General features: G+C 55.8%; 1 protein-coding gene across 1 annotated transcript; it reads left to right on the top strand.

Moving 5' to 3' along the window:
* The first annotated feature begins 13,236 nt into the window (after positions 1-13,236).
* Positions 13,237-22,164, top strand: LOC121168256 (aminopeptidase N-like). The gene is made up of 20 exons (XM_040998172.1): positions 13,237-13,847; positions 14,163-14,305; positions 14,391-14,527; positions 14,804-14,930; positions 15,021-15,175; positions 15,350-15,463; positions 15,565-15,708; positions 15,817-15,882; positions 15,970-16,035; positions 17,175-17,350; positions 17,478-17,554; positions 18,085-18,218; positions 18,319-18,374; positions 19,052-19,199; positions 19,602-19,693; positions 19,968-20,078; positions 20,211-20,378; positions 21,021-21,161; positions 21,366-21,447; positions 22,012-22,164. The coding sequence occupies exons 1-20, from the start codon at positions 13,249-13,251 to the stop codon at positions 22,162-22,164; spliced, it is 2,889 nt and encodes a 962-aa protein (XP_040854106.1). The 5' UTR covers positions 13,237-13,248.
* The last annotated feature ends 5,402 nt before the right edge of the window (positions 22,165-27,566 follow it).

Genomic DNA, 27,566 nt, shown 5'->3' with positions numbered 1-27,566 from the left:
TTCAAAAAAGTTACGGAGGGGCCAGTGCTGTGGCATAATGCATAAAGCCTATGGGGCTGGCATACCACATGGGAATGTGAGTCCTGGCTACACCACTTCCTGTCCAGCTTCCTGCTAGTGCACCGGGAAAGCAAGGGAAGGTGGCTCAAGTGCTTGAGCACTTGCACTTACCTGGGAGACTTGGATGGAGCTCCTGGTTCCTAGCCATTTGGGAAGTGAACCATCAGGTGGAAGATCTCTCTCTATGTAATTCTGCCTTTCAAATAAATCTTTTTAAATTTAATTTATTTTTAGTGCAAAGTCAGATATGCAGAGAGGAGAGACAGAGAGGAAGATCTTCCGATGATTCACTCCCCAAGTGAGCGCAATGGCCGGTGCTGCTCCGATCCGAAGCCAGAAGCCAGGAACTTTGTCCTATGCAGGTGCAGGGTCCCAAGGCTTTGGGCCATTCTTGACTGCTTTCTCAGGCCATAAGCAGGGAGCTGGATGGGAAGTGGAGCTGTCGGAATTAGAATTGGTGCCCGTATGGGATCCCAGCATGTTCAAGGCGAGGACTTTAACTGCTAGGTCATCGTGCTGGACCCTCAAATAAATCTTAAAAATAAACATCTTATTGTACCCTCTCCCCCACACATGCACATAATTCTACGGGAACACCACCGGTGGGGCTCTAAGCCTAGCCCGACAGAGGCGCCTCAGAATGAAATTGAAAGTCCTGTGGCTACTATGGCTCTGAATGCAATGGGCTCTGAGCAGGGTGCAGGAACAAGGTCCTGGGAACCCTGGCCATGCTAAGGGTCACCTGGTATTGCCACAGGCACCAGGGGCCAGAAGAAGGGCAGACGGACAGATGAAGGGCTGCTTCCCCCAGTCTCCAGGGAGAGGTGGGTACAGCTGTGCACAATGAGATGCCAGAACTGGCTTGCTGCTGCTCTAAGAGCTGGCTATTGCTCCCTTGCTGTCAGTGATGCCCTTTAGGGCATGTCCTTTCCCACCCAGCTTTCTCTAGCCCGAGGTCTGTTGCCATCCCCGAGCCCTAAGAGTGAAGCCATCTGCATGGGGCGGGGAAGGGCAAGCACAGCCTGGGGTGGGGGTCAGTTCATTAAATGGTGGCTGGTCCAGTGTGATAGCATAGTGGTTAAAGTCCTCGCCTTGCACTCACTGGGATCCCATATGGTCGCTGGTTCTAATTCCAGTGGCCCTGCTTCCCATCCAGCTCCCTGCTTGTGGCCTGGGAAGGCAGTTGAGGACGGCCCAAAGCCTTGGGACCCTGCACCCGTGTGGGAGACCTGGAAGAAGCTCCTGGCTCCTGGCTTTGGATCGGCTCAGCTCCAGCCATTGTGGCCGCTTGGGGAGTGAACCATAGGACAGAAGATCTTCCTCTCTGTCTCTCTTCCTCTCTGTATATCTGACTTTGCAATAAAAATAAATAAAATCTTTAAAAAAAAAATTAAAAGGGGCATGTGTGTCCCTGAGTCCTTGGTAGGGCAGGGAGGGGACAGGCTGGCAGGAGTGATGCCACTGAGAGAATGACCTAATGTGCCTGGACAAGGTGGCCAGGGTCAGGCCTTAATCACCCCCCAGGGTGCCTGTCTGCTAGGAAACCCCATGTCAAGGGTCCAGACAGGAGCTGGTTGGGAGACACCATGCCCTAAATGGGTGCCCGAGGGCAGGAGTGAGGGAGGTGGCAGAAAGAGAATGGCGGGAAGGCCACTTGGAGGAGGAAACCCCAGGGTTCCTTGGAGAGTGCAAGGCCTCCAGGCCAGCGCCAGCCTCTCTGGGGACACAGGTGCCCAGGGAACCCCTGCCTTTCGCAGTTCCCTTGCGGGCTGGGCTGGGCTACTCAGAGCAGTTCCTGAACTCTCTCTGGATCTTAGTTTCCTCATCTGGGAAAGGGGGGTGATGGACTGCAGTTCTCAGCTCCCGCCACAGCAGCTCGCCACTGCCACTCCTGCCCATGATCCCTTTCCGCTTGCCGGCCCTGTGCCCCAGGTGGGTCTTCTATGCCTGGGGTACTCCTAGCCCAGGAACCTGCCCCCTGAACCTCTTCCCTTGAGGGGCCCAGACCCTGCAGCTACCAAGACATCTCCAGAGTCAGAGCATGCGTGTGGTGTGTGTGTGCTAGTGGGGGGGAACTGAACCCACTTTCAGGAGGGGAACCCGAAGGCCCCCTTGGGGGAAGCTGCTGGCTCAGGCCCTGGGAGAGGGATGTGCGTGGGCCTGGGGCTTGGCCTCCCTGCTGCCTCTCCCCCTGTCCCTTTCACAGCCAAACAACAACAGCAAAACTTTCCCTCTTCCTGCCTGCCGGAGAAAGTTCTCTCTGAAAGCTTCTCTTTGTCTTCCTTCTCTTCCCTCAAAATATGTTTTTAATCAATAGGCTAATAAAACCCAAACTTAGCTCTGGAAAACAGGAGTAAGGAGAAATAAGTTTTTCCAATCTCCCAGGGAAGCACCGCCTCCAGCCCACTCCTCCCCCAGGCCTGTCCCATCCTCCCACCTCCCTCCCAGATCTGGGTCCCCGGCTCTTCTGAGGCCCTGCCAGCTTCCCTTCCCAGTTGGACCCCAGATGTCCTCGGGCAGTCTCTAAAAGGCAAATGGAACCCTTGAAAGGTGGCTATATACTCAGGGACAGAGTGCCAGCTGCCAGTCCTGCCCGGCCCCTGAGCTCTGGGTGGGTCCCCCTCCTCCTGGGATCCCCTCTTCCCCTTGCCCAGCTCCCCGACTCAGCCCTTACTGCATCTTCCCCGTGGCTGACCTCCCAGACACAGTGAGGGCCCTTCCAGGCTGGCAGGGAGCCTGGCCACATACTTTCTGAGAAGGGAGAGGCCCAGGGTCCACCCTTGGGGACAGTCCTGTCAGTCATTGAGCTGAGGCTTGTGGTGCTGCTCCCCTCCCCATGGCTCTGCCCAGCTTAGCTTCCCCACGGGCAGGGGGAGGGCAGGGGAGGGTACCTGCGACCTTGGACAGCCCGGGGTCTCTCTGCCTTGTCCTGCCCCTCTGCAGCACTTCCCTGTCTGCGGTAGCATTCTCATGGTTTGGGCAGTGGGAGGCAGTTATTCCAATTGTTCTGATGATTCAGAAACCACAGGGGTGTGAGAGGCAATAGGCGGTCACCCCTCCTTGCTCTGCCTCCCCAGCCCGCACCCCAAGCCAGCATGGCACTGCGTCAAACTGAGGTAACAGTGAGCAGGTGCCTTTCCAGGGCAGCAGCAAGCTTAACACACCCCTTTGGGATGACTGGGTCAACTGGTACGTGCGAAAGGCCTGCTGACTTTGGAACTTGCTTTGTTCACTTGAACTTGGCTCTCGTTCCACTCTGTCCCCAGGGGACTTAGAATAACTTGTGGAAATGGTACGCTCTGGACACATGAGCCTTTTTGCTTCTGTAATAGGAAACTTCTTCCCACCACATCTTTCCTGGTTTCATTCTCCTCTGGGTTTAAGATAAATGCTCCCAAAACATAGTTACTGGGTCAAAGGGTACATGCCTTTAAATCTGGGGACAGACATGCCTGATTTGGGTCCCGAATCTAGCTTGCTGCTGAGGTACACCGTGGGAGGTAGCAGGTGTGGCCCCAGGTGGTTGAGGCCTGTCACCCACACTGGGCTCCTGGCTTGGCCTCACCCAGCCCCAGCTATTATTGCAGGCATTTGGGGAATGAACCAGTGAACAGAAGTTCTCTGTCATTGTGGCACAGAGGATGAAGCCTCCGACACTGGCATCCCATACTGGAGCGCTGGTTCAAGCCTGCAGGGCTGGTTCCAGCTTCCTGGTAAGCCACGGGGGAAGGCAGCCAAACACAATCCAAGTAATCAGGATCCTGCCGTCCACATGGGAGACCCAGACGAACCTCCTGGTCTCAGCACCGGCTGATGGGGGCATTTAGGGAGCGACCATGGCTGGAAGCTTTCTGTCACTGTTTCAGATAAGTAAATACAAATTTAAAACTTCTTTTGCAGTCTCGCCATTTTACTTTCTCAAGTATCAAGTCCTCCAGGAGGGGGCTGGCGTTGTTTATGGTGCACTTGGCTCAGCTACTGCCTGTGATGCTGGCATGGGCTGCTTTACTTCAGCTCCATCTCCCTGCTAACGTGCCTGGGAGAGCAACAGAGGATGACTCAAGTGCTTGGACCTCTGCATCCATGTGGGAGACCAGGATACAGATACTGGCTTCTTTGCAGTCATTTTGGGAGTTATCCGGTGAATGAAAGATACCTCTCTCTCTGTAACTCTATCTTTTAAATAAATAATAAATCCTTTTCTTAAAAATAAATAAAGCCCTTAAGGCAAGCACAAACACCCAGGTTCCCCACCTTGGGTCTAACTGCAGCTGTCTCCATTGAGCTAAACCTTTGCCTACATCACAGACAAGAGCTGTCACCTCACTGTTTGGAGTTGTTCTGGAATACGACTCAGCTCAACTCCGCTCATATTCCAGCTTGCACATACAGGCCTTTGTGTTTCCGCGTCCGTGGTATTTCTGACCTAATATTTTACTTAGCTTTCAGCTGTGTTTTTTTTTTCACTGATTTTATTTAAAACATGTTGGTAAATTTTTAAATTTCTGAAATTAATCTTAAATAAATTTTGTTTTTAAATTTTATTGATTATAAGCAACTAATAAGCAACTAATGATTATAATCAATAATATATATTATATAATATGAAAGTTTATGTATATACATGAATACATATGCAGATGTTTTACTGCTTATTATGGAAACTTGGAAACCACACTTAGAAGCGATAATAGCAGAGGTTGGCAACATGGCACAGTGCATGAAGCTGCTGCTGCATATCCCATATGAGCACTGGTTGGAGTCCCGCCCGCTCCACTGCTGATCCAGTCCCTCGGCTGTGGCCTGGGAAAGCAGTGGAGGATAGTCCAGTGCTTGGGACCCTGCACCCACGTTGAGATGCAGAGGAAATTCTCCTCTCTGGACAGACCCAGTTCTGGCCATTGTGGCCATTTGGGAAGTGAACCAGCAGATGGAAGATCTCTCTCTCTCTCTCTGTAACTCTGATTTTTGAATAACTATATGAATACATTTTACCAACAGTCACAAGAGCAGTGAGAGGAGCCCAGCGTGTGCACCTCTGAGCTCTGCCATGGCACGGTGACCAACGTCTCCCGGGGTGCTTCCCACAGGACTATACTTGCAGCTCGGCCAGGCTGACTTCCACTTTTGTGCAGTCACACATTCCCATTTCCCTTTGCAGCTTCTGGGCCTGGGCAGGACCTAGGAAGGGCTTCCCACTCCAGTGCTGTCAGTAGAACAGGACAGAAGACATTCACGCTAGTGTTAAGGCATGATTTCATGCATTGTTTTTTCCTAAGGAGGATCTTACCTTATTTAACCAGGTCCCAGCTACTAAATCTTAGTTGTTTCTGATAATTCTGAGGTTTTTTTTTTTTTAAGATATATTTATGTGTGAAAGACAGAGTTACAGAGAGGGAGAGACAGAGAAAAGTCTTCTATCCACCGATTCACTCCCCAAATGGCCCACGCCACACCTGCCAGAACCAGCAGCCTGGAACTCCATCTGAACTGCCTGTATGAATGCAGGGCCATCAGCTGTTCCTGTCCCAGGCCCATTAGCAGGGAGCTGGGTCAGAAGTTGAACAGCCAGGACTTGAACCAGCACCCATACGGGATCCCAGTGATTACAAGGTGAGGATTTAGCCATTGAGCCATCGCACTTGGCCCATGTGCTCTGATTTTAAATGGTGTCATATTGTGCATCCCATCTGGATCATGTTGCAACTCAGTTCATAAATAATTCATTCCTCTTGTAAATACTCTTTTTTAAACAGATTTTTATTTATTTTTACCAGAAAGTCAGATTTCACAGAGAGAAGGATAGACAGAAAGGAAGATCTTCCATCCACTGCTTCACTCCTCAAGTGGCCACAACGGTCAGAGCTGAGCTGATTCGAATCTAGGAGCTAGGAGTTTCTTCCAGGTCTCCCACAGGGGTGCAGGGTCCCACGGCTTTGGGCTGTCCTCCACTACTTTCCCAGGCCACAAGCAGGGAGCTGGATGGGAAGTGGAATAGTAGGAGTATAAACAGGCACCCATATGGGATCCTGGCATGTTTAAGGTGAGGACTTTAGCTACTAGGCTACCGTGCTGGGCCAAAAAGTTTGCATTTTTAGAATATAAACTCTGTTGCTCTGCTCATCTTTTTTGTCCTTATTTTGGTTTGGCACTGGGGTTGTGACCTAGTGGGTTAGACTGCTGTTTGTAGTCCCAGTTGCAGCTGCTCCTGATCCAGCTCCCTATTGATGCACCTGGAAAGGCAGCAGAGGGCCAAGGACTGGAGCCCCTGCCACTTGTGTGGAAGTCTCAGGTGGAGCTCCATGTTCCTGGCATCTGCCTGGCCCCAGTCCTGGCTGTTGCGGCCATTTGGAGGCTAAACCAACAGATGGAAGGCTGTTCTCCATCTTCTACTGTATCTCGGTCTTTCAACAACCGATGAAGTCTCTTTGGAAAAAAAAAAAAAAAAAAAGAATGAGAGCATACGTGCAGCACCTCTTCGGCTCCCAGGGCCTTGGCACGGTCAGAGGCCATTCTGGGCATGTCTGCCAGGGCCTGGTGCCCTGTGCTTGAGGAGCTTCTGCAGTCACCTAACCTCTGGTTTCGGGGAGTGTCTCCTGCTGTTCCTTAGAGCTGTAACTATTCCGTAGGAGGGGCCTGCAGAATCTGCTTATCTTTCTCTGCTGTGGAGGTTTAGGTTATTTCCATGCCAAACAAAGTGGCCACAGACACCATTCCAGGGCCTCTGGGTATCTGTAAGATAAATCTCTAGAAGTGTTGAATCAGAGATGTGGTTATGTGTGTAACAGATAGTGCCAATCACCTCCATCATGGCCACGAGCTTCCACCCAGCAGGTGTGGGGGGGTGCTGGGTGAGTGGGTCTTTGCCAGCACTGCTAGAAGCTTAGAAAACCCTCGCTGATGTGACAAGTGAAGAGCATCTTCCGTGGCTGTGATGTTTAAAATCTCATGGCAGCTTTTCACAGATTGATGGGCTCTTACCAACTTTTGCTTTCAATGAACCGTCTCAATGTGAGATGTGCTGGGATCATTCTTTTTTTTTTTAAGATTTATTTTATTTTTATTGGAAACGCGGATATACAGAGAGGAGAGACAGAGAGGAAGATTTTCCGTCCGATGTTTCACTCCCCAAGTGAGCGCAATGGCCGATCCCGGGTGTGCAAGGCGAGGACCTTAACCACTGCGCCACCGCACCGGGCCCCTGGGTTCATTCTTAAATGATTTCTGAAAGGTTTATTTATTTATTTACATTTACAGATTTTTAAAAAGATTTATTTATTATTATTTTTTTTATTGGAAAGGCGGATATACAGAGAGGAGAGACAGAGAGGAAGATCTTCTGTCCGATGTTTCACTCCCCAAGTGAGCACAACGGCCGATGCTATGCCGATCCAAAGCCAGGAGCCTCTTCCGGGTCTCCCACGTGGGTGCAGGGTCCCAAAGCTTTGGGCCGTCCTTGACTGCTTTCCCGGGCCACAAGCAGGGAGCTGGAAGGGAAGCGGGGCTGCTGGGATAGAACCAGTGCCCATATGGGATCCCAGGCATGCAAGGCGAGGACCTTAACCACTGCATCACTGCGCCGGGCCCCATTTATAGATTTTTTTAAAAAGACTTACTTATTTATTGGAAACTCAGATATACAGAGAGGAGGAGAGACAGAGAGGAAGATCTTCCGTCCGATGATTCACTCTCCAAGTGACTGCAACGGCCAGTGCTACGCTGATCCGAAGCCAGGAGCCAGGAACTTCTTCCGGGTCTCCTACACACAAGTGCAGGGTCCCAATGCTTTGGGTCGTCCTCGACTGCTTTCCCAGGCCACAAGCAGGGAGCTGGAAGGGAAGTGGAGCTGCCGGGATTAGAACTGGCGCCCATATGGGATCCCGGGGCGTTTAAAGACGAGGACTTTAGCCGCTAGGCCACGCCACCAGGCCCTACATTTATAGATATTAAAAACATCAGTTATTTACCATATGAAGAGAATCTGGGGGGCCATAGTAGCTTAGTAGCTAAAGTCCTTACCCTGCATGCTCCAGGATCCCATATGGGTGCCAGTTCATAACCCGTCTGCTCCACTTCCCTTCTAGCTCTCAGCTTGTGGCCTGGGAAAGTAGTGGAGGATAGCTCAAGGCCTTGGGACCCTGTGCCCATGTGGGAGACCTGGAAGAAGCTCCTGGCTTTGGCTCAGCTGAGTTCTGGGTACTGTGGCCACTTGGGGAGCGAACCAGTGGATAGAAGATCTTTCTACCTCCTCTTTGCTCTGTAAATCTGACTTTACAATAAAAATAAATAAATCTTAAAAGAGAGAGACTGGGACCAGCAGTGTAGTGTAGGCTAAGCCACCACGGGCAGTGCCAACATCCTGCATGGGCATTGTCCCAGCTGCTGCCCCTTTCTATCCAGCTCCCCGTTTATGGCTTGGGACAGCAGTGGAGGACAGCCCAAAGCCTTGGGACCCTGCACTGGGCTCTGATGTGTTCTAGGTGCCTAGGTGATGGTGGTGTAGGCAGCAGCAGCTCCCGGGTTCACACGTACCAGAAGTGACCTGTAGAGCAGGTTAGGGTAGCTCCTAGAGGGCATTCTAGTCATTCCTGAGGCAATTAGGCCAGGATGGATCCACTTATTCCCACATTGCCCCAGCCAACATCCTGCTTGACTTTTACTTCCTGACAGTGAGCTTTTGTTCCATGGAGGGCCCTGATAGCAGTAATGAAACAAGATCTGTGCTGAATGGTGGCGTAATACTTCATCCTTACAGGAGAGGACTGTAATTAACCAACCACCCAGTGCTTGAACACTTAGGCTATCCTGATTTCCTGAGCCTCAGATAAATTCTTAACCTTGACCCTCCCTCCTACTCCCACAAAGTGGAGTATGGGGTGGGTCACTTACACCACAATAGGACCACCTGTCCCTCAAATCCCCCAGAATCTCCAGTGGGAGCTGGGGAGGCCCAGGTGGAAGAGTCCCCCTGGGGGCTGGATTGTAGCTCTGCTCCCCAGGGGATGCCACAGGCCCGAGACTGGAGTGTGTGTGTGTGTGTGTGTGTGTGTGTGTGTGTGTGTGTCTGTGTAGGGGGGTGGGTGAGTGGTAAGATCGGGAAGGGTCAACTCCCAGTAGGAGCCCACATGGTCTCACTTAACGCAACATCCTGTGTTCCAATAAACTGGTGACCTGGTTTTTACCATGGCAGCAGCGCACATTCGGAAGGGCCAGCGGTGGCCTCCAAGGCAAGAGTCCGTGCACGCAGAACAAGGAAACAGCCCCCAAGCAGCTGCGCACCCGCGCTGTGCCTGCAGGGCTCAAGTGTCCTTCAGGGCCTCAAGCTGACCAGCTTGGAGGGCCCCTACATTTGCTTTTAAAGGCAGATTCTGGAAGACGCAGTATACACGGCCCCTCCCCAGGCATCCTTGCTGCAGCCTGCACCTGACTATGCCCTGGGCCATGTCTCCCCGGCAGGTGGAATTGAACCGCTAGGCATCCTTGCGACCCACGGAGCTCGCTCTGCTTGTGTGTGCTTACGGTGATAGCAGGAACCCCAGCGCCATCCGGCCTGGAAAGGCGCCCCGCATAGAGGCTGGGGTCGCCGCGGCACTTTCCCTTCCCTCTCTCCAGGACCCCCCCCCCCGGCAGGAAGAGGCTTGACGACAGCGGGGCACGCCCCACAGCCTGAGCACCCAGCTCCTGGGGTGCACGGTGGGTCATGCTTCTGGACCAACAAGGCCCACAGCTGCAGTCCAGATGCGGAGGGCGGGTCCCGGGACTGGGCGTCCTCGGGGAGAAGGGGTTCTGGGGTTGCGGGAGGGGCCGTCGGAGGAACGCGCCCGGGGGCAGCGCGGGGGCGGAGGGGGACCACGGGGCCGGCGGGCGGGGTTAGTCAGGAGGAGTGGAGCTTGGGGTCAAGTTACTTCCCTTTAAAAAGACCGGGCGGGAGGCGCCCTGTCAGGGCGGGCTGCGGCGGGGCGACCCGCACGTCGGAGGAGCGCGTGCAGGCGAGTGGGGCGCGGTCGGAGGGGCGGCCGGGCGGGGCGCTGCGGGGGCCGTTGGGTGTGCGGGGACTAGGTGGGGGTGGAGAGGGACCGCGACAGCCCGCGCGCGTGCAAAAGGGCCGGACAGCTGTGCCGGAAGCCTTCTCAGATGGGTAAACCAGGGCCCGGAGAGCCAAGAATGCTCTTGACCCAGCTCCCACTGGGACCTCAGGACCAAGTGGGCTCCTCGGCGGGGCGAAGGGATCTCCTACCTCGGGACAGCCCGGGCTGTGGAGGAGGTGCCGTGGGGCTGGGGACACAAGGTGACAGCCCCAGGGGCAGCGGGGCACCAGGCTGGGGTCGCAGGCGCCTTCTCGGACCTCTGGCCTTGTATCTGTGATCAGCTCTGCACCCCAGGCTGGGTGAAGAGGAATAGGGCTATTGGTTTAAGCGCCTGTTTCTAAGCCCCTGTTCCTGCCACAGTCCCTTCCATCTGTTGGCTGCTAGCCTATAGCGAGACCCATGAGGATTCCTATTACAGCCGCTGGCTCAGGGGAAGACCCCACCCTCAAACAAGGCTAATGGGGCTAAACGCTGCCCCCTTCCAATCTCCCCTACTATGCACTGAGCATTGTCCTGGGGTTGTGGTTTGAAGCCTTCTCCAACCCCACTGCAGCTGCTGGGAACCAACCAGGTGGTGAGTGGAGCTGGGTGATAGGAGCACTGGTCCCACACCCAGGGCATGATCATGACTTAATCCCAGTGGCTGCGAGCCCCTAAGCTCCAGTTGAATGACATCTGTGGAGGGGCAGGCTTGGCCTGGTAGTCCTGAGCCAGTGGTTTGAGGAGTGGAGGCAGTCATATGAATGGGATTGGCCAGAAGGAAGTAGGGGCGGGACCCCTGCTCCCAGGGAAAACTGACCCCGCCCCATGGGGTGCAGGGGACCTAGCAGGGGGAGGATAGCCGCCTGAGCCCAGGTCCACTCCCATCTGTGTTTGCCCACCTTCTGGGGAGTGCTGGAGGTACAGGCTGGACCAGGAGGCCAGAGGCAGCCAGGATAAGAGATGGGAACCCCCCGCCATCCCAAGCTGCTGAGTCCCCTTCCTGCTCTTCCCCTACCTCCTCCTAGGAGTCTAGAGTGAGGTGCAGCTCCCTAAGCCTCGTCCGCCAGCCCCTCTGCTACCAGGATCCCATTGCGAGATGTCCTGAGCAGGTCAGTGGGTGACACTGGGTACTGGCCTCAGGCCTGTGACACAAGTGTGATGTCTGAGGGCTTTTTGAGGCACCCACAGGCTATGGCATGGAGAGTGTCCTGCTACCCACCAAGAGGCCCCCCCAGACACTCTCGTCCACACTGGCCAGCAGCCAGTCTCCCCCTGCCCAATCCACCCTGGTGTCTGTCGCCAAAGTCCCTCCAGGGCCCTAGCTACACTCAGAGGCAGGCCTGTGTGTGGTAGCAGCAGCCAGTTAGCTAAGGGCCCCTCAGAATCCTGTCAGGTCTCCAGAGGACTGAAGGGGTGCCTGGGACTGCATGGGGTGGGACACCCTGGGAAGGGGTGGGGGTCATTAAGGCTGCAGATCTGCTGTGACCTTGGACCAGCCACCTAGCCTTTGCATACCTTAGTCCTGGCCACCAGGGGACACTGGCCTGGCAGGGTCTGTAGTGCCCTCTGCCCAGAATCCCCCCTGCACCCCACCCACTAGCCCCTCTGCTACCAGGATCCCATTGTGAGATGTCCTGAGTAGGCCCCCTGTTTGGGACTGCCGACTTCCCACCAGGGCCTGTAAGAGGTTCTCACAGGCGGGACTGGAGCCAGGGCTCCCAGAGGAAGTGCCCTGGGGGTTGGCCCCAGGCCCAGGCGATGCAGCTGTGGTGGGGTGAGCCCAGGGGCTTGGGTGTCCCCAGCTCCATCCACCCGAACTGCAGCTCCACCGAAGTGGACAAAGTGACTTAGGCTGTCCTGAGGCTCTACACAGGTGCAGATGTAGAGTTGTGGTGGGAAGCCCTGTCACTGCCTGGGGTCATTTGGTCATGCTGCTGTGTAGGTGATGGGCTAGGACATGGAGCAATGCATGCCCTCTGTCCAGCAGCTGGCAGACCCTGTGCCAGATACAGCCCACAGTGTTGCTGGCCCCAGAGCCCCATGGGATGGAGCAGGGGTCCACAGAGCAGGTGCAGGGCTACAAGGAAACGTTGGTACCTACCTACGTCAACAGTTTTGAAATCAATATTGAGTTCAAATGCATCCTCCCCATAAAAACACCTATTTCAATTATGATGTCATGACCTTTTATTTAAAAACAATAACAAGATTTATTTATTTGGAAAGCAGAGTGACAGAAAGGGAAATCTATTCTCTGGCTCCCTCTCCAAATGGTCCAGGCTATATTGGTCCAGGTTGGACCAGGTTGAAGTCAGGAGCCAGAAGACCATGCAGGTCTCCCCCATGAGTGGAGGGGGCCAGGCACTTCCTAGGTGTGCTGTCAGGGAACTTGGTAGGAGTGGAGCAACTGGGACTGTAACTCTGGCTCAGCCTCAGCCCCAATGTCATGGCCTTGTTGCTTAGAAGGAGGGGCATCTGTAAGCAACGTGGGCTTGCATGCCGCCCAGGAGCCCAGGAAGGGGTGTGCCATGGCACAGAGAGCCTGTGTGAGAGCCAGGCTCTGGGCAGTGCTGAGCTCCCCCTCTCACTGCTGTCTCTCATTTGCACACATGGTGGCTTTCCTTTGGTGTTAGCTGAAGACTTTTGGCAAGAAGGGAGGGTGTTATGGGAGATGGAAGACTGCTGGAAAAACTCCCTGCTCAGCAATAATGTGAAAGAGGCAGGGCCTGGGAGTCCTGGCACCCTGCCAGGGATCCACCCTGAGGGTGGCCATCCAGCACATCCAGGACAGTTTGCCCCAGATGGACCTGCTCCACGCATGTCTCACCCACAACCCTGTCCAGGTTGGTGGCAGGCAGAGGGATGCCACCTGCTGCAGCCAATAACCTGACACTGGTTTGCCCCAGCAGGCACACCAAGCCGAGCTGAGCCGCACTCCCAGCACTGTACCTGGACCAGCCCTTGCCCAGTGCAGTGACCTTTGCCTGTCTGAGCCCCGGTTAATTTTTATCCAATTGAAGGACAGCGGGGCCCCTCCCCTTGGGGGATATAAGCCTGGTTCCACACTGCTTTGGTCCCTGACTGGCCCCAGCTGCCCAGGCTCTCTCCCAGCCTCACCATGGCCAAGGGCTTCTACATTTCCAAGCCATTGGGCATCTTGGGCATCATCCTGGGTGTGGCTGCTCTGTGCACCATCGTGGCCCTGTCCGTGGTGTACGCCCAGGAGAAGAGCAAGAACTCGGCTGGCAGCCCTAGTGTGGCTCCCACAAGCCCTACCACCACGCCATCTCCCACCGTGGACCAGAGCCTGCCATGGAACCAGTACCGCCTGCCCAGGACGCTCATCCCTGACTCCTACAACGTGGTCCTGCGGCCCTACCTCACCCCCAACAACCAGAACCTCTACATCTTCACGGGCAACAGCACAGTCCGCTTCACCTGCCAGCAGGCCACCAATGTCATCATCATCCACAGCAAGAAGCTCAACTATACCACCTTTCAGGGCCACCATGTGGTGCTGCGGGGCGTCAGGGGCTCCCAGCCACCTGCCATCGACCGCACGGAGCTGGTGGAGCTCACCGAGTATCTAGTGGTGCACCTGCAGGGCTCGCTGACGGCGGGCAGCCAGTACGAGATGGACACTGTGTTCCAGGGCGAGCTGGCTGACGACTTGGCAGGCTTCTACCGCAGCGAGTACACAGAGGGCAACATCAGAAAGTGAGTGGAGGGCTGGCTGTGCCCACCGGGGAGGTGCTTGGGTGCTAAGGCAGAGTCAGGGCCCTTGGAGAGAAGAGAATAGAAGTGTCCCCTGCACAGGCAGGACAGAAACTTGCCCACACTCCCCTGCCAGTCCAAGGGTAGGATCTACCCGGACTTTGACTCCAAAAGGGGCACCTGTCTCCTCTGTGGCCAGCTAGCCTGCTGTGCCAAGGCTGCCTGCCTGCCAAGGCAGAGAGGACCAGGATACAGCCAGGACCACTTTCTGGCACCCCTTCCCCTGCTGACTTACTCCAACCCTGTGGGTTTGGACAGGGTGGTGGCCACCACACAGATGCAGGCTGCGGACGCCCGGAAATCCTTCCCGTGCTTTGATGAGCCAGCAATGAAGGCCACGTTCAACATCACACTCATCCACCCTGCAAACCACACGGCCCTCTCCAACATGCCTCCCAAAAGTGAGGGGGTCTGCCCGGGACTGGGAACAGACGGTTGGACGGTAGGAGGGATGTAGTGCAGTAACACTCAGTCATGTGTGCCCAGGTAGCACCCCACTTCCTGGAGACCCCAGCTGGAACGTCACGGAATACGAGACCACCCCCAGGATGTCTACATATCTGCTGGCCTACATTGTCAGTGAATTCACAAGCATAGAGAATTATACACCCAATAATGTTCAGGTACATACTTGGCTCTCCAGGCCTTGGCTGTCCCTGGGTTCTCGCCCCACACCAGCTGCTTCCTGGCTGGTCAGGGTCCAAACCGAGCCCTGAGCAAGTTTGGGCTGCAGCTCTAAGCTCCCTGAGTCTCAGTCTTCCCCTCGAGTGCCAGCCACAGCATAGCTAATTGTGACTCCAAAGTCCCTCAAAGTCCCCCAGCCTCTCAGTAGCATGGATGGGGCTCTTGGCAGCCTTTTCCCTTTCCCACACACTTAACCCCTCCCTGCCACCCTGCAGATCCGCATCTGGGCTAGACCCGCTGCCACTGATGAAGGCCACGGCGAGTACGCGCTGAATGTGACTGGCCCCATCCTTGAATTCTTTGCTCAACACTACAGCACACCCTACCCGCTGCCCAAATCTGGTGCGTGGGGAGCCCTGAAGAGGAGCCAGGTGAGGGCACCTCACTCGGAGGCCACCTCCTGAAGACAAGCCATCACTTCCTCTCTTGCAGACCAGATCGCCCTGCCTGACTTCAATGCTGGCGCCATGGAGAACTGGGGGCTGGTGACCTACCGGGAGAACGCCCTGCTCTATGACCCCGTGTCCTCCTCCATCGGCAATAAGGAGCGGGTGGTCACCGTGGTGGCTCATGAGCTGGCCCACCAGGTATTTCCTCACCCTGTGTTGTTAGGCAGAGGAAATTAGAGTCACGTGAAGGGCAGGGCAGCAGAGGGGTCCCAGCAATGCCAGCCAAGCCCCTTAGGTCTGGAGGGGGAAGCGCTTAGCCAAGGGTGATGCTGGCACCACTGGGGCTTGCCAGCTGACGTCTTTCTCTGACAGTGGTTCGGCAACCTGGTGACCGTGGACTGGTGGAATGATCTGTGGCTGAATGAGGGCTTTGCCTCCTATGTGGAGTACCTGGGTGCTGACTACGCTGAACCCACCTGGAATCTGGTGAGCCAGCTTGGTTGATCTGGGGGTGGGCAGGTGGAGGAACCCCCGAGCCACCCTCAGCCCCTGCTGGGCCAATCTGACAGCTGGGGGGGATTTTGCAGAGGGACCTCATAGTGCTGAACGACCTGCACTATGTGATGGCTGTGGATGCCCTGGCCTCCTCCCACCCCCTGTCCTCACCGGCCGACGAGGTCATGACGCCTGCCCAGATCAGCGAGCTCTTTGACTCCATCACCTACAACAAGGTGCTGCCTCAGTGAAGGGCCCAGGGTGGGAGGTGTGCCCTGTCACTCCTGGCAGCAGAGTTGGCAGGGCACGGCCTCCTCACCATCTGCATGCCCCCACATTTGTAGGGCGCCTCTGTGCTCAGGATGCTGTCTACTTTCCTGACTGAGGACCTATTCAAGTTGGGCCTGGCGGTGAGTGCGGCGACCCTGGCTGGTCCCAGGGCATAGGGTTCTCCTCGGGTCCTGGGTTGGCACTTACCTCCATCTTTCCTCCCACAGTCCTACCTGCACACCTTCTCCTACAACAACACCGTCTACTTGGACCTGTGGGAGCACCTGCAGCAGGTATGTACCAGCCGACCCACCAAACCCCCAAAAGTGGGGGTCCTGAGTGCTAGGGTTGGCACAGATGACAGAAGGTGACTGTTACTGGCTCAGGCAGGTCATGGAGAGCCTCAGTCTGGGTCATGGCTGCAGGGATGGATGGATGCTTCCTTGTAGTGGCGAGGAGACTGGCCTGGGGCTGCCTGAGCCTGGACCCTGCTTCTCCTGCACCCAGAACTTTGGAGTCTGTCATCTCCCGACTCAGCAGTCTTGGCTGCCCTGTGCCCCAGCCAGCCCCTCCCGGGCTCCTCGCACACATCAGCGCCCTGGACATATCTGTAACAGGGGAGGTGGCTGCTTGTCTTTGGGAGCTGGGCCTATGGGTAGGGGGCCCCCTCCCTGACAGCCCCTGGTGGGGGGGTAAACCCGCCTATCTGCCCCACCCTGCCTCACCCAGGGTAGGAGTCTACAATCCCCCACCGTGGGCCCAGTAGTCAGGGTTTAGGCCAGTCCCAACAGCGAGGGGCAGCTGCATTTTCTCCTGGGCCCCAGTGCCCTCTAGCCAGTCTCCAGCCAAGTGGCAAGCTCTATAGAGCCTGGCTGCAGACCCCACTGAGGTGATGGCACCATCATGGTCCCTTTTGGCCTAGACCCAGCATCACCTCCTTTGCTGCCTCCCTCCCCACCATCTATACCTGTGTGTCCCTCAGGCCCCTTCCCTCCCAGCCTGCACCTGCCACTCTCCTGCCTTCATTTTTTTTTCCTGCCTCAGTGTTTGCTGTTTTCACAGGGGCTCAGTTGTTGCTGAACTTTTGTGTGATTATGAAAGCAGCTGCCCTTCAGGAGTCCACACCTGTGACTGGCCTTTACCCTGCCCTCGTGGGCTCCCTTCTCTGTCTCCTCTCCCTTCTCAGCATCCCAGGTGTTGCTCATGTGAAGGGGCAGGCATCCTGGTCCCTAGCATATGTACTCCACAGGGAGTAGAATGGGCTCCGTAGTCCCTAGGTTCTCTGGCCCAGCCAGCGAGCAGCAGAGCTGTTGTCTCTGGCCTCTGTCCTAGGACCCCCTGTCTCTTGCTAAGATCTGCAGGGGTGCCCTGGGCAAGTGGAGGCTGGAGCATAGGACCCCTGGGACAACTGTGCACTCTTGCTCCGCCATAGGCCGTTGACAATCAGAATGAGATCCAGCTGCCTGCCAACGTGAGTGACATCATGGACCGCTGGATCCTGCAGATGGGCTTCCCCGTGGTCACCATCAACACTGCCACAGGGACCATCTCCCAGGAGCACTTCCTCCTGGACCCTGAGTCCAACGTCACTCGCCCATCCGAGTTCAAGTGAGTTCACAGTCCCTAGGGAGAGTGGGGAATCCTGAGGGTGGGGGTCCAGCTGGGTGTCAGAGGTGGGAGGGCCTGGGAGGAGTTGCTGTCCCTCACTGCCTGGTGCCCGGCTCTCTGCTTACAGCTACCTGTGGATCGTGCCTGTGTCGTCCATAAAAAATGGCCAGCAGCAGGAGGGATACTGGCTACAGAATGCTCAAGGTAACCCAGCCCTGCTCCCCGAACCCCTTAGGAGACACTCAGCCCCCCACGCACAACCCCCAGCTTGTGCTTGCAATGAGGGCCCCCTGATGGAGCCAGCCTCTTTGGTCCAAACCTGCTTTGTGGCTGCCCAGCTGTGTGACCCTGAGCAAACTGCTATCCCTCTCTATGTGGAATGAAGCTGAGAACAGTAGCTACTCCACTGGGGAAGGAGGGGGAGAATCTGCAGAAAATGCTTAAACCCTGCCTAGAATACTGTCCCAGGCACTGAGGAAGTGAAGGTCAAGGCCAGTTGGCTGGCAGGAGGGGGAGGGAGACAAGTGGTGGATGGCATCACAGGGCCGGGCTGGGTGCTGCCCTGAGCATGTGTGACTGGGCTAGCAGGGCAGGAGCTGGGAGCCAAAGAGATTCCATCTCATGGAGAAGTCAGGGAAGGCTTCCTGGGGGAGGTGAGCCAGGCTAATGCAGCCCGGAGAGGAGGCTGCGGCTTTCTGAATAACCCCTTATTCCAACGCTGGTCCCTCCCACAGCCCAGAACCCGCTGTTCAGCACACAAGGTGATCAGTGGGTGCTTGCGAACATCAATGTGACGGGGTATTACCAGGTGAACTACGACGAAGGCAACTGGAGGAGGCTTCAGGCTCAGCTGCAAAATGACCCATCGGTGGGTGGCCCCTGCCCCAGGACACGACGCTAGACCACAAGGCTGCTCCTGCCCGAGGCTGGCCCGAGGTCACACGCTCTGCTTTCCCCTCTTCGCACAGGTCATCCCTGTCATTAACCGGGCACAGATCATCCATGATGGCTTCAACATGGCCAGGTGAGCTCCCCAACCCGGCATCAGGTGCCCTGCGCAAGCTGAGCTCCTCCCCAGCCCCCACTCTCCATTTCACAGATGACTATCTGAGCACCTGCCTGAGGCCATTGCCAGGCAGCAAACCTGACTCACCCAAAGGCACAAAGATTGTCCTGAGGCCCCTGTGCTGGGTGCTTAAACAACCTGGGATGGGCAGGATGGGGGCGGAGGGAGAGGCCTGGGTAAGCACTTGGTGAGCACCTCCTGTGTTCAGGGACACATGCTAAGCTCCTTGTCATGAGCAGAGTCACATGTAGGTAGGGACATTTCTAGGCCAAATGTGTCTCAAGGACTAAGGAAGTGGAGAAATGCAGGCCTGAAGGCCAAGCAAACCGGAAGAAGTAGGCAGAGTGGACAGGAGGGCCTTTTTTTAGGTTTGAACCCTGGGCTTCATTTCTTACCAGATGAGTGGCTTTGGGATGTTTGATCCACCTCAGAGCCTCAGTTTCCTAATCTGTGAAATGGATAACATGAGAAGGAGCCTGTGACTGGCCACTGCCACTTCATGGCCAGTGTTGCTTGCTGTGTTGGGTTCTGTGATCTCAGGCCCCCGAAAGCCTAGGGACCAAGGGTTGAAGTGTGTCCTTGAGGACGTGGGCATTGGGGCACTGCATACTTGAGCCTCTCTGGTATTTTCCCAGTGCCAAGAGAATCCCTGTGACCCTGGCCCTGAATAACACCCTCTTCCTGATTCGAGAGACGGAGTACATGCCCTGGGAGGCCGCTCTCAGCAGCCTCAACTACTTCAAGCTCATGTTCGACCGCTCCGAGGTCTACGGCCCCATGAAGGTATGGAGCAGCATGCCCGGGTTCATGGTCCTGTGAGTACCGGTGCCTGTGATCACTCAGGAGAAGGTCGGTTGCCCGGGATCGGGCTTGGTGGAGGGGTGAGAAAGTCAGAGGTTGCAGAGGTTGCAGAGGTGGAGGCAGAAGGCACGCCAAGTTGGTGGCTTTGAGATCCTGCAAGTGAATATTTTTGGAGGCACAAAAAGCCTGGTGCAAAGGACAGCTGGAGTGGAAGATCGGTCTCTCTCCGGCTGTGTGCCTGGGCTGCCTCTCCAAGCCCTGTGAGCCACCCAGTCTCTGCCTGGCCAGAACTTGGGCTTCAGGGGAGATGTTGCTCAGGCAAGGCCTGTGGGCTCCTCGCAGCAGCTCAGTGTGAGTCCTTGCACACTCACGTTTCTTCCACAGAACTACCTGAGGAAGCAGGTCCAGCCCCTGTTCGAGCACTTCAGAACTATAACCAGCAACTGGCAAAATCGCCCAGGGACCCTGATGGAACAGTGAGTGGGACCCTCATTGTGCTGAAGGTCCCAGGGACATGGGGAACCACAGACACCCCCTGGCAGTGTTCTCCTGAGCTCTCACCACCTGGCAGGGCCATGCTGCCACTGGGAAGACACCCCTCCAGGGACCCACACTTTAGTTTGGGCCAGGGCTGTCCTAGCAGGTGGAGGTCACACAGCCCCTGGGGTGAAGGCTGGGGCTGTGCCTCGTGAGCTGCATCTTGGCCAGAGTCTGCATCAAGGGTGCTAACTGCATGTCCCCCTGGGACAGGTACAACGAGGTGAACGCCATCAGCACCGCCTGCTCCAATGGGCTTCCGGAGTGTCATACCCTGGTCACTAACCTCTACAACCAGTGGATGCAAAATGCTAGTCATAACCCGTAAGTGTCTCCTCTGTGCCACCCCTCTGCCGCCATGCCCACTGACCCTATAGCCCTGCTCTCAGCAAGCCCCGTCTCCCACCCTCCCTGCTACCCCTACACACCTGACACCCCACCCTCACCCCACACTAGGATCCACCCCAACTTGCGTTCCACCGTCTACTGCAACGCCATTGCCCAGGGTGGAGAGAGGGAGTGGGACTTTGCCTGGGAGCAGTTCCAGAAGGAGACCCTGGTGAACGAGGCTGACAAGCTCCGGACAGCCCTGGCTTGCAGCAACGAAGTGTGGATCCTGAATAGGTGAGGACCCCAGAGGGGGCAGCAGACTGAGGGCCCCCCACCCAGGAAGCAGCAGCAGCAACCACCACATGCCTCACTAAGGTGATCCTGCACTCCTGTGTGATGGGCAGAGAGGGGCGTGGCTCAACGGGGGGCGTGGCTTGGTGATCCAGAGGGAGATTGGCTCTAGCTGACACTGGAGGATGCTCTCATTTAGGGAAGCAAAACAATTTGTCCAAAGACTGGAAGATGCCTACAGTGACAGCCCTGGTGTGGGGTCCATGTCCCATGGGTTCTCCTGTTGCAGTTTCTTAGCCTATGTGTGGATGCTGACTTGGTTTATGGGCTGTGGCACAGCTGGCCCCGAGTTGCCCCTGGACATGCAGCCCTTCAAATCCCCGCAGTGAGGTTCCCTCCTTTCTCTGTGTGTCTCACTTGCACCACAGTAAATGGCATGGCAAGTCTAATCTCACATGGCAAACATGACACTTGGCAAAGCCAGACTCAGCCTTCTTTTATTGAGGGAGAAGGGACAAGGGCCCCTTAGTTGCAGGGGCTGAGTGGGGACACAATGGGGTGCCAGCACTCCTGGTTTCTCTCCTGGATGGCTGGCACACAATAGCCCTTGCCCATGGCCATGCACCCAGAGCCCTGTCCTCACAGGTACCTGAGCTATACCCTGAACTCCGATTACATCCGGAGGCAGGACGCCACCTCCACCATCAACAACATTGCCAACAACGTCGTCGGCCAGTCGCTGGTCTGGGACTTCATCCAGAGCAACTGGAAGAGGCTCTTTGAGGAGTGAGTGGGAGGGGTTGATGGTACTGGTCTGTCTGTATGCGTGGAATGCTGCAGGCTCAGGCCTTGCATAGAGCGGGCAAAGATGAGCCATGTTTGAGGGCCAGGGTGGGAGGCAGGTGTGGGAGGACAAGGCACTGTGTTCCCTGCTCCGCCTCTGTGAGTGAGCACCTGCATGGCCCTCACACTCCCCTCCCTGCCCTGCAGCTATGGCGGCGGCTCCTTCTCCTTCTCCAGCCTCATCCGCACAGTGACCCGCCGCTTCTCCACTGAGTATGAGCTGCAGCAGGTGAGAACCAGACCCCCTCCCTGGCACTCTCCCTGCTCCCCTCTCAGGCTGGTGGGTGGGGGTGGGGGACAGTGGCCATTCAGCCCTGGTCCCTGAGCTCACACGGAAGGCACCAAGTAGCCTGCCTAAGTCAGTGCTGACAGTCGCATCAGAATCAGAAACATTCCTTCTGGAACTTTGAGGTAGAGGACCATCAAGTGACCCTCTTGTGTTCCCATTATCCAGGTTTAAAAATGGGCAAAATTTTGCCAATGTTCTTTTGGATAAGGCCATTTCAAAGAAATCACAGATGCTGATTTTATCTGTAACTATTGCACAAACACAGTCATTAGCAAATCCACAAACATGAACAACTCCTTATTGTCCTGTCTGAAGTTTGTTTACTTGTTTATTTGAAAGGCAGAGTTAGAGAAGAGAGACAGACTTTGTGTGCAGGGTACACCTGTCCTGTCTCAGGGACCAGAGTGGCAGGGGACGGTGGGAGGTGGGGACGCCGCTGGAAGAGCTGCCCCAGAGGCTGCGTCTGCCTGCAGCCCGGGCTGAAGCCCTCCATCTTACTTGCAGCTGGAGCAGTTTAGGTTGAACAACTTGGACACGGGCTTTGGCTCAGGCACCCGGGCACTGGAGCAGGCCCTGGAGCAGACGAGAGCCAACATCAAGTGGGTGAGCGAGAACCGGGATGCTGTGCTCACGTGGTTCACGGAAAACAGCGCCTAGTCCCGGACCTTCGTGTCGCCTGGCCACACACAAAGTGCCCAGGTGTGCCAGAGGCCACAGCAAGTGCCAGTTCCTGAAGCACCAGCGTCCTGAGCCCTAAAGGACTAAGTTCTTTCTGCCCTGCCAGTCAGGCTCTTGCTGGTGGGGCTGGTGGAACCCTTCTCAGCCCCACCACTCCTGTCAATCTTGCCCAGAGCCCTTCCCAGCTCCACCCTCCTGCCAGTCTTACCCCAGGCCTGGTGTGAATGCTAGATCTGGGGTCCAATCTCAGGGAGGCCCAGCTCCAGGGCCCTTTGGACAGAAGCCTTTGATGGGAAATGGACGGTCTTGAGGGGGCTGCCCTGCATCCTCTCACCTGCCCATAAAGACCCTATCAAGCCCCAGGAATCAACAGGGCACCAAATCTGTGTATTTTTTTTTTTCTAAAAAGACATGTAAATAAAGGATTTCTAAATGAGCCTTAACTTATTGTTAACTATTTTTTTAAAAAGATTTATTTATTTATTGGAAAGTCAGATATACAGAGAAGAAAGACAGAGAGGAAGATCTTCCATCCGATGATTCACTGCCCAAATGAATGCAACGGCAGATGCTATGCCGATCCAAAGCCAGGAACCAGGAACTTCCTCCGGGTATCCCTCTGTGGGTGCAGGGCCCCAAAGCTTTGGGCTGTCCTCAACTGCTTTCCTAGGCCACAAGCAGGGAGCTGGAAGGGAAGTGGAGCTGCCGGGATTAGAAGCGGCAGAGTGGAGGCAGTGCATGGCCTTAATATGAAGGCAGGAGTGCAGGGTGCTTACAGCCATGACAGTGGTGGAGGGGTCTAGCCTGGCTCTCAGGCCCCTGGGGGAGCCAGGAGGTGCAGGGGTGAGGATTTGTAAAGAGGTTGTTTTGTCCAGCAGCACAGCAGGCACAAAGAAGCTGGGCTGAGGCGTGGAGGCAGAGCAGGACAGCTGAGGACAGGTGAGGGCTGTCCCCACAGGGACTCCCTGGCGGCTCCAAAGAGGCCTGGAACTCACCTGTTTGTATCAACCAGAGGGCACTCACTGGCAGTAGCCTCTGCCTCAGGCCTGGGAAAAAACCCATTCCCCACCATCTGCACTTCAAAGGGTGGGGCAGGACCCAGGGCTGAGGCCAGCCAGGTGACACCAGCCAGAGGCAGCCCCTCCCCTCTTGGCCAGCCCTTCCTGTGGCCAGTACCCAGCAGCCATGGCTGGCACTTGACCTTGGGGGGGAACCAGCCAGGAGAGGAACTGGCCCCATGATCTTCCTAGCTTTCCCATCCAGGCTGTAGTGGCTCCCAGAGATAAGGCGTGGCTTATCTCAGCTTTACAGATAAGGGTGGGTAAGCCAGGACTTCCCTTAGTCTGTGACCCCTCCCCCAAACCTGGCACCACACCCCCACCCCCACCCCTGCTTGACAGCTTCCTGGCCACAGCTGGGCCTGCAGAGGAGCCATGGACAAGCCTCAGGGCTGAACCAGCCTTAAAGCAGGCTGCTGACCCCTGGGCTGCTGCAGCTCCCATCTGCCCTTGCAGGGACAGCAGAGCAGAAACCTGCGGATCTGTGTGATCCTGGTCTGGGTGGAGTCTTCCCCTGTCCCAGCCTTAGCTGCCAGGCACAGCTGGCCATTCCCTCTCCGCTGCATGGGGCCTGGAGCCTCCAGGAAGTAGGGTGGACTGGTCTCGGTTACACAGAGCATGGTGGCAGCCCCTGCCAGGCCCTGACACACATGCCAGGAATGGAGCCAGGGGTCTGAGCAAAGAGAAGGGACAGGGGCTCTTGTTCAGAGGGCTTAACTGAGTCTTACAGAGTTAGACTCTGCCAGCAGCAGCAAGGGAACATCCTGGCAACCATACATGGCTCCTGCCGGCTAGAGGGGTCTCTTCCCTCATCTCTGCACACCCCAGGGTGTGTGCTCTCTTGTCCTGCCTGGGCACGGCTCCCTCTGCCCCTGACCAGGGTGATAGATGTGCCTCAGTCAGACAGGAACCAAAGCAGCAGAGAGACCCGGGACTGTGTGACACCCTGGGCTGCCCTCCCTGCCTGGCTGAGGCCTGGAACACAGGGCCCCAGGTCACACCTGGAAGCAGCTGGCTCAACACACAGCATGGGCCAGGGCGTCTCTTAGGCAGGTGCATGTGCTCAGCCATTCTATTGAGTGTTTATTACACCACCTGACAGCTTGGCACACTATTACAATCTCCATCTCACTGTTAATTTATATATATCTAAATTATTAGCAGGGAGATGGACGGATAGCAGAACAGCTTGGACTTGAACTAGTGCCCATATGGGATGCCAGCATTGCAGGCAGCAGCTTACCTCACTGCACCACAATGTAGGCCCTCTGAGCACGGATCTTATACAAAGGCAGTAAAAAATGGCCTTGTTGCTCATGGGGGAGACCCAGGTGGGAGTTCCTGACTCCTGGCTTCAGTGTGGACCAGCCCTGACCATTGAGGACACTTGGGGAGTGAGTCAGCACACGGAAGCTCTCTTTCTCTGTTCCTCCTCCTTTCACTCTGCTTACAAATAACTGAATCTCCAACAAAGGAAACATCAGTGATTGCGGAAGCTTCCTCCATCAGGAGAGAGGGACCTGAGGCTGCCTGGAGAAATGCTGCCGGGCCTGAAGGGCTGGGTCAAGGTCAGTGGGAAGCCCCACGTGTGCCTGCAGCCCAGCTCTGCTCTCACCTGGACGGCGTGCTGGTTGCCCTGCCTGGCTCCATTCTTGGGAGGTGGCCACAGGGCCCCGAGAACAGCTCTGACTGGGTCACTCCCTCATCCCTGACTCCAGTGCCTCCTGTCACCTAGGAAGCAAAGGGCCCCACGTGGCCCGGCCCTCAAGCTCCTTCCTAGATCTTGTCATTCCTCCCATCATCTTTGAACATCAGCCACTCTGTTCTGGCTTGGTTCATGCTGCTCCACTCCCCTCACTTGCCTGGGTAAACTCCTACACGTCCCTCAACACCCAGCCCCCCAGATTACCTCTCCTCCAGCCCCCCACCCCAAGTTGGCAGCACTGCCAAGTCCATGAGAGCTTTGCCAAGAGATCATGGCACCTTCTCTCCAACATCCTGCCTTTTCCACATTTTATTTCTGATGGAGCAGGAGAGAGATAAAACTCTGATCCCCTGGTTCACTCGCCCAAATGCCTGCGGACAGCCAGGGCTGGGCCAGGCAGAGGCCAGGAGCCAAGAGCGCCATCTAGGTCTCCCACACAGGTAAGTGGGGACCCAGCTCCTTGAGCCACCACCTGTACCTCCCAGAGTGAACATTAGGAGGAAGCGGCAGTGAAGAGCAAGGCTGGGACAGCAGGCATGGCTGTGTGGGATGCGGGCATCTTGATTACCGGTCTATGAGAGTTGTGAGTTGGTTGGTCCACCCCGCAGGATGAGTGTTACAGGAGTAAAGGGCGCGGTCTTCCTGACAATTTGAATTGAATGGGTGTGGAAGTGGCAGGGTCTGGAGGCCATCTGTAGGTGGTGGGGATAGTCTGTGGCCCACAATCACTCAGGTGTTGAGGCACAGGCCCGAACTAAGGGTGCCAAGGGACTGGAGGAGACAGCTGGGAGCAGGGGAACCCCCTGCTGATGCATACTTGGTGGGAGGGCACACACAGGACCATGGCTACCTAGGGCAGGGAGCAGGGACTGGCTCTTGCTTGTGTAGCCCTGAACCAAGCTTTCTCACACACCAGCACCAGCTGTGGGCTGCCTGCCGTGCCAGCCCTGAGGAACAGAGGCCCTTGCCAGGGGAGAACAGGTTCCTGCCACCTGGGCCCAGGCTCTGCACCCAAGGCAAGCAAGAAGAGACCATAATGGGCCAGCGGCTGCTGTCTCTGTTTGGAGAAGGGCTTAAGATGCACGGGCTTGTGGGGCTTCTGGCTACCGAGGTGGGGAGGGGTTGCAGGGGATGGTCTCACACCACAAACTCAGCCTTGATGGAGGGGCGACGGGGAGCATGTGCCATGTTTCTCTGGGGGCCAGGCCTCTTCCTGGTGCCTGCTCCTGCTCTGGCCTACCCCGAAGGCTTGCCATGTGTGCCTGTGGCTGTGAGCCCAGGTCCAAGCACAGTGAGCTGTCCCTGCTGGCCTATGGCCACCCCTGGGGGAAATGGACAGTGTTGAGGGTTGAAAGATTGGACACCCAGAATTTTCTGAGGACCCTGTTCTCAGCTCCTGCAGTCCAGGGGAGAGGTGGCAGTTGTTGCAGGGTGCGAGCGAGATCACACCAGACATGTCTAAGGCTTATTAAGGAGTCTTTATTAACCAAGCTTGGTGATAATAGAGCACAATAGCAAATCACAAGTCCATACGGCAATCCAACCAATCATAATCCCAAAAGGAACAAATGGTCATTATCCTTAAGTCCATCCATTAAGCTGAAGACCTATGTCCCAGCTTCCCCAACAATGTAAGTTATCCTAAGAGACATGCAATGAATAACCTGGACACACTTACAAAGAACCTGGACACACTTACAAAGCTGCAGACATTCACCTTTCCCTGGTTTCTCTGCCCACATTCCACTACTGCTAGGCCTCACCTCTCCTGGAACTCCTGACAGCACACAAACCAGAAACAACATTATTATAACCATTGCTCCATCTAAGCAGTACACAGGGACCATGCCTAGGGGTTCACCTGTCCTGGGTCAGCCAAGAGTTGAGGTGCTAGCATAATGGAAGCACCTTGCCAGAAACACAGAGAGAGGGGGAGAGAGCCCCTGCTACCCTGGCCTTTTAAAGGGGCTTGTGAGGGGAGTGGTTACACGACAATGCAATACTGTCTTCTCTCAGTTGATAGGTGAGTCACAGGTGGGCAGGAGCGAATACCTAAGTGTTGTGAGTTAAGGAGTTAATTGGTGCTCATTGGGATGGGCAGGAACAGGAACTGGGCTTGTAGCTGAAAATGCTTAGACTAATTGGACTTGTCTGCATCCAATATCCTGGCTAAATTAGGACATGGGGGAAGTGGTTGAGGATTGAATTATCATTCCATTGCTGTTAGGACCCACCTTCAGGACAGAGGATAGGGGACCCAACCAAGTTTCATTTGCCCACTATCACTGGCTGCACCCCATAACACAGTTACTCAGCCACTCCTGTCCTAGGGCCTGAATGAACGCATCACGTGTCTGCCTATCCAGCAAGGCCTCTGGCCAGCTCCAGGCTGATGTGGGTGGGGCAAGTAACAAGGCCCTCAAGCAACAGTCAGGCCGGGTCCTGAACTGTCACTTGGTCCAGTCCTGGCTGTAGTGGGTGCCTGGGGAATGATCCAGATCAGAGGGGAATGCTCTCTCAGTCTCTCAAATAAAACAAAAAATCAATAAATTGAAAAATGTTAAAAGCCAATGTAAGTTCAGCACCTGCTATGTGCCAGTCCCCATGCTAAGGACTAG

The sequence above is a fragment of the Ochotona curzoniae genome, unplaced genomic scaffold (assembly GCF_017591425.1).
Source record: "Ochotona curzoniae isolate NIBS_2020 unplaced genomic scaffold, NIBS_Ocur_1.0 patch81, whole genome shotgun sequence".
Lineage (NCBI taxonomy): Eukaryota > Metazoa > Chordata > Mammalia > Lagomorpha > Ochotonidae > Ochotona > Ochotona curzoniae.
Note: the sequence above shows the minus strand (reverse complement) of the source record. Positions and strands in the feature narration are given on the sequence as shown.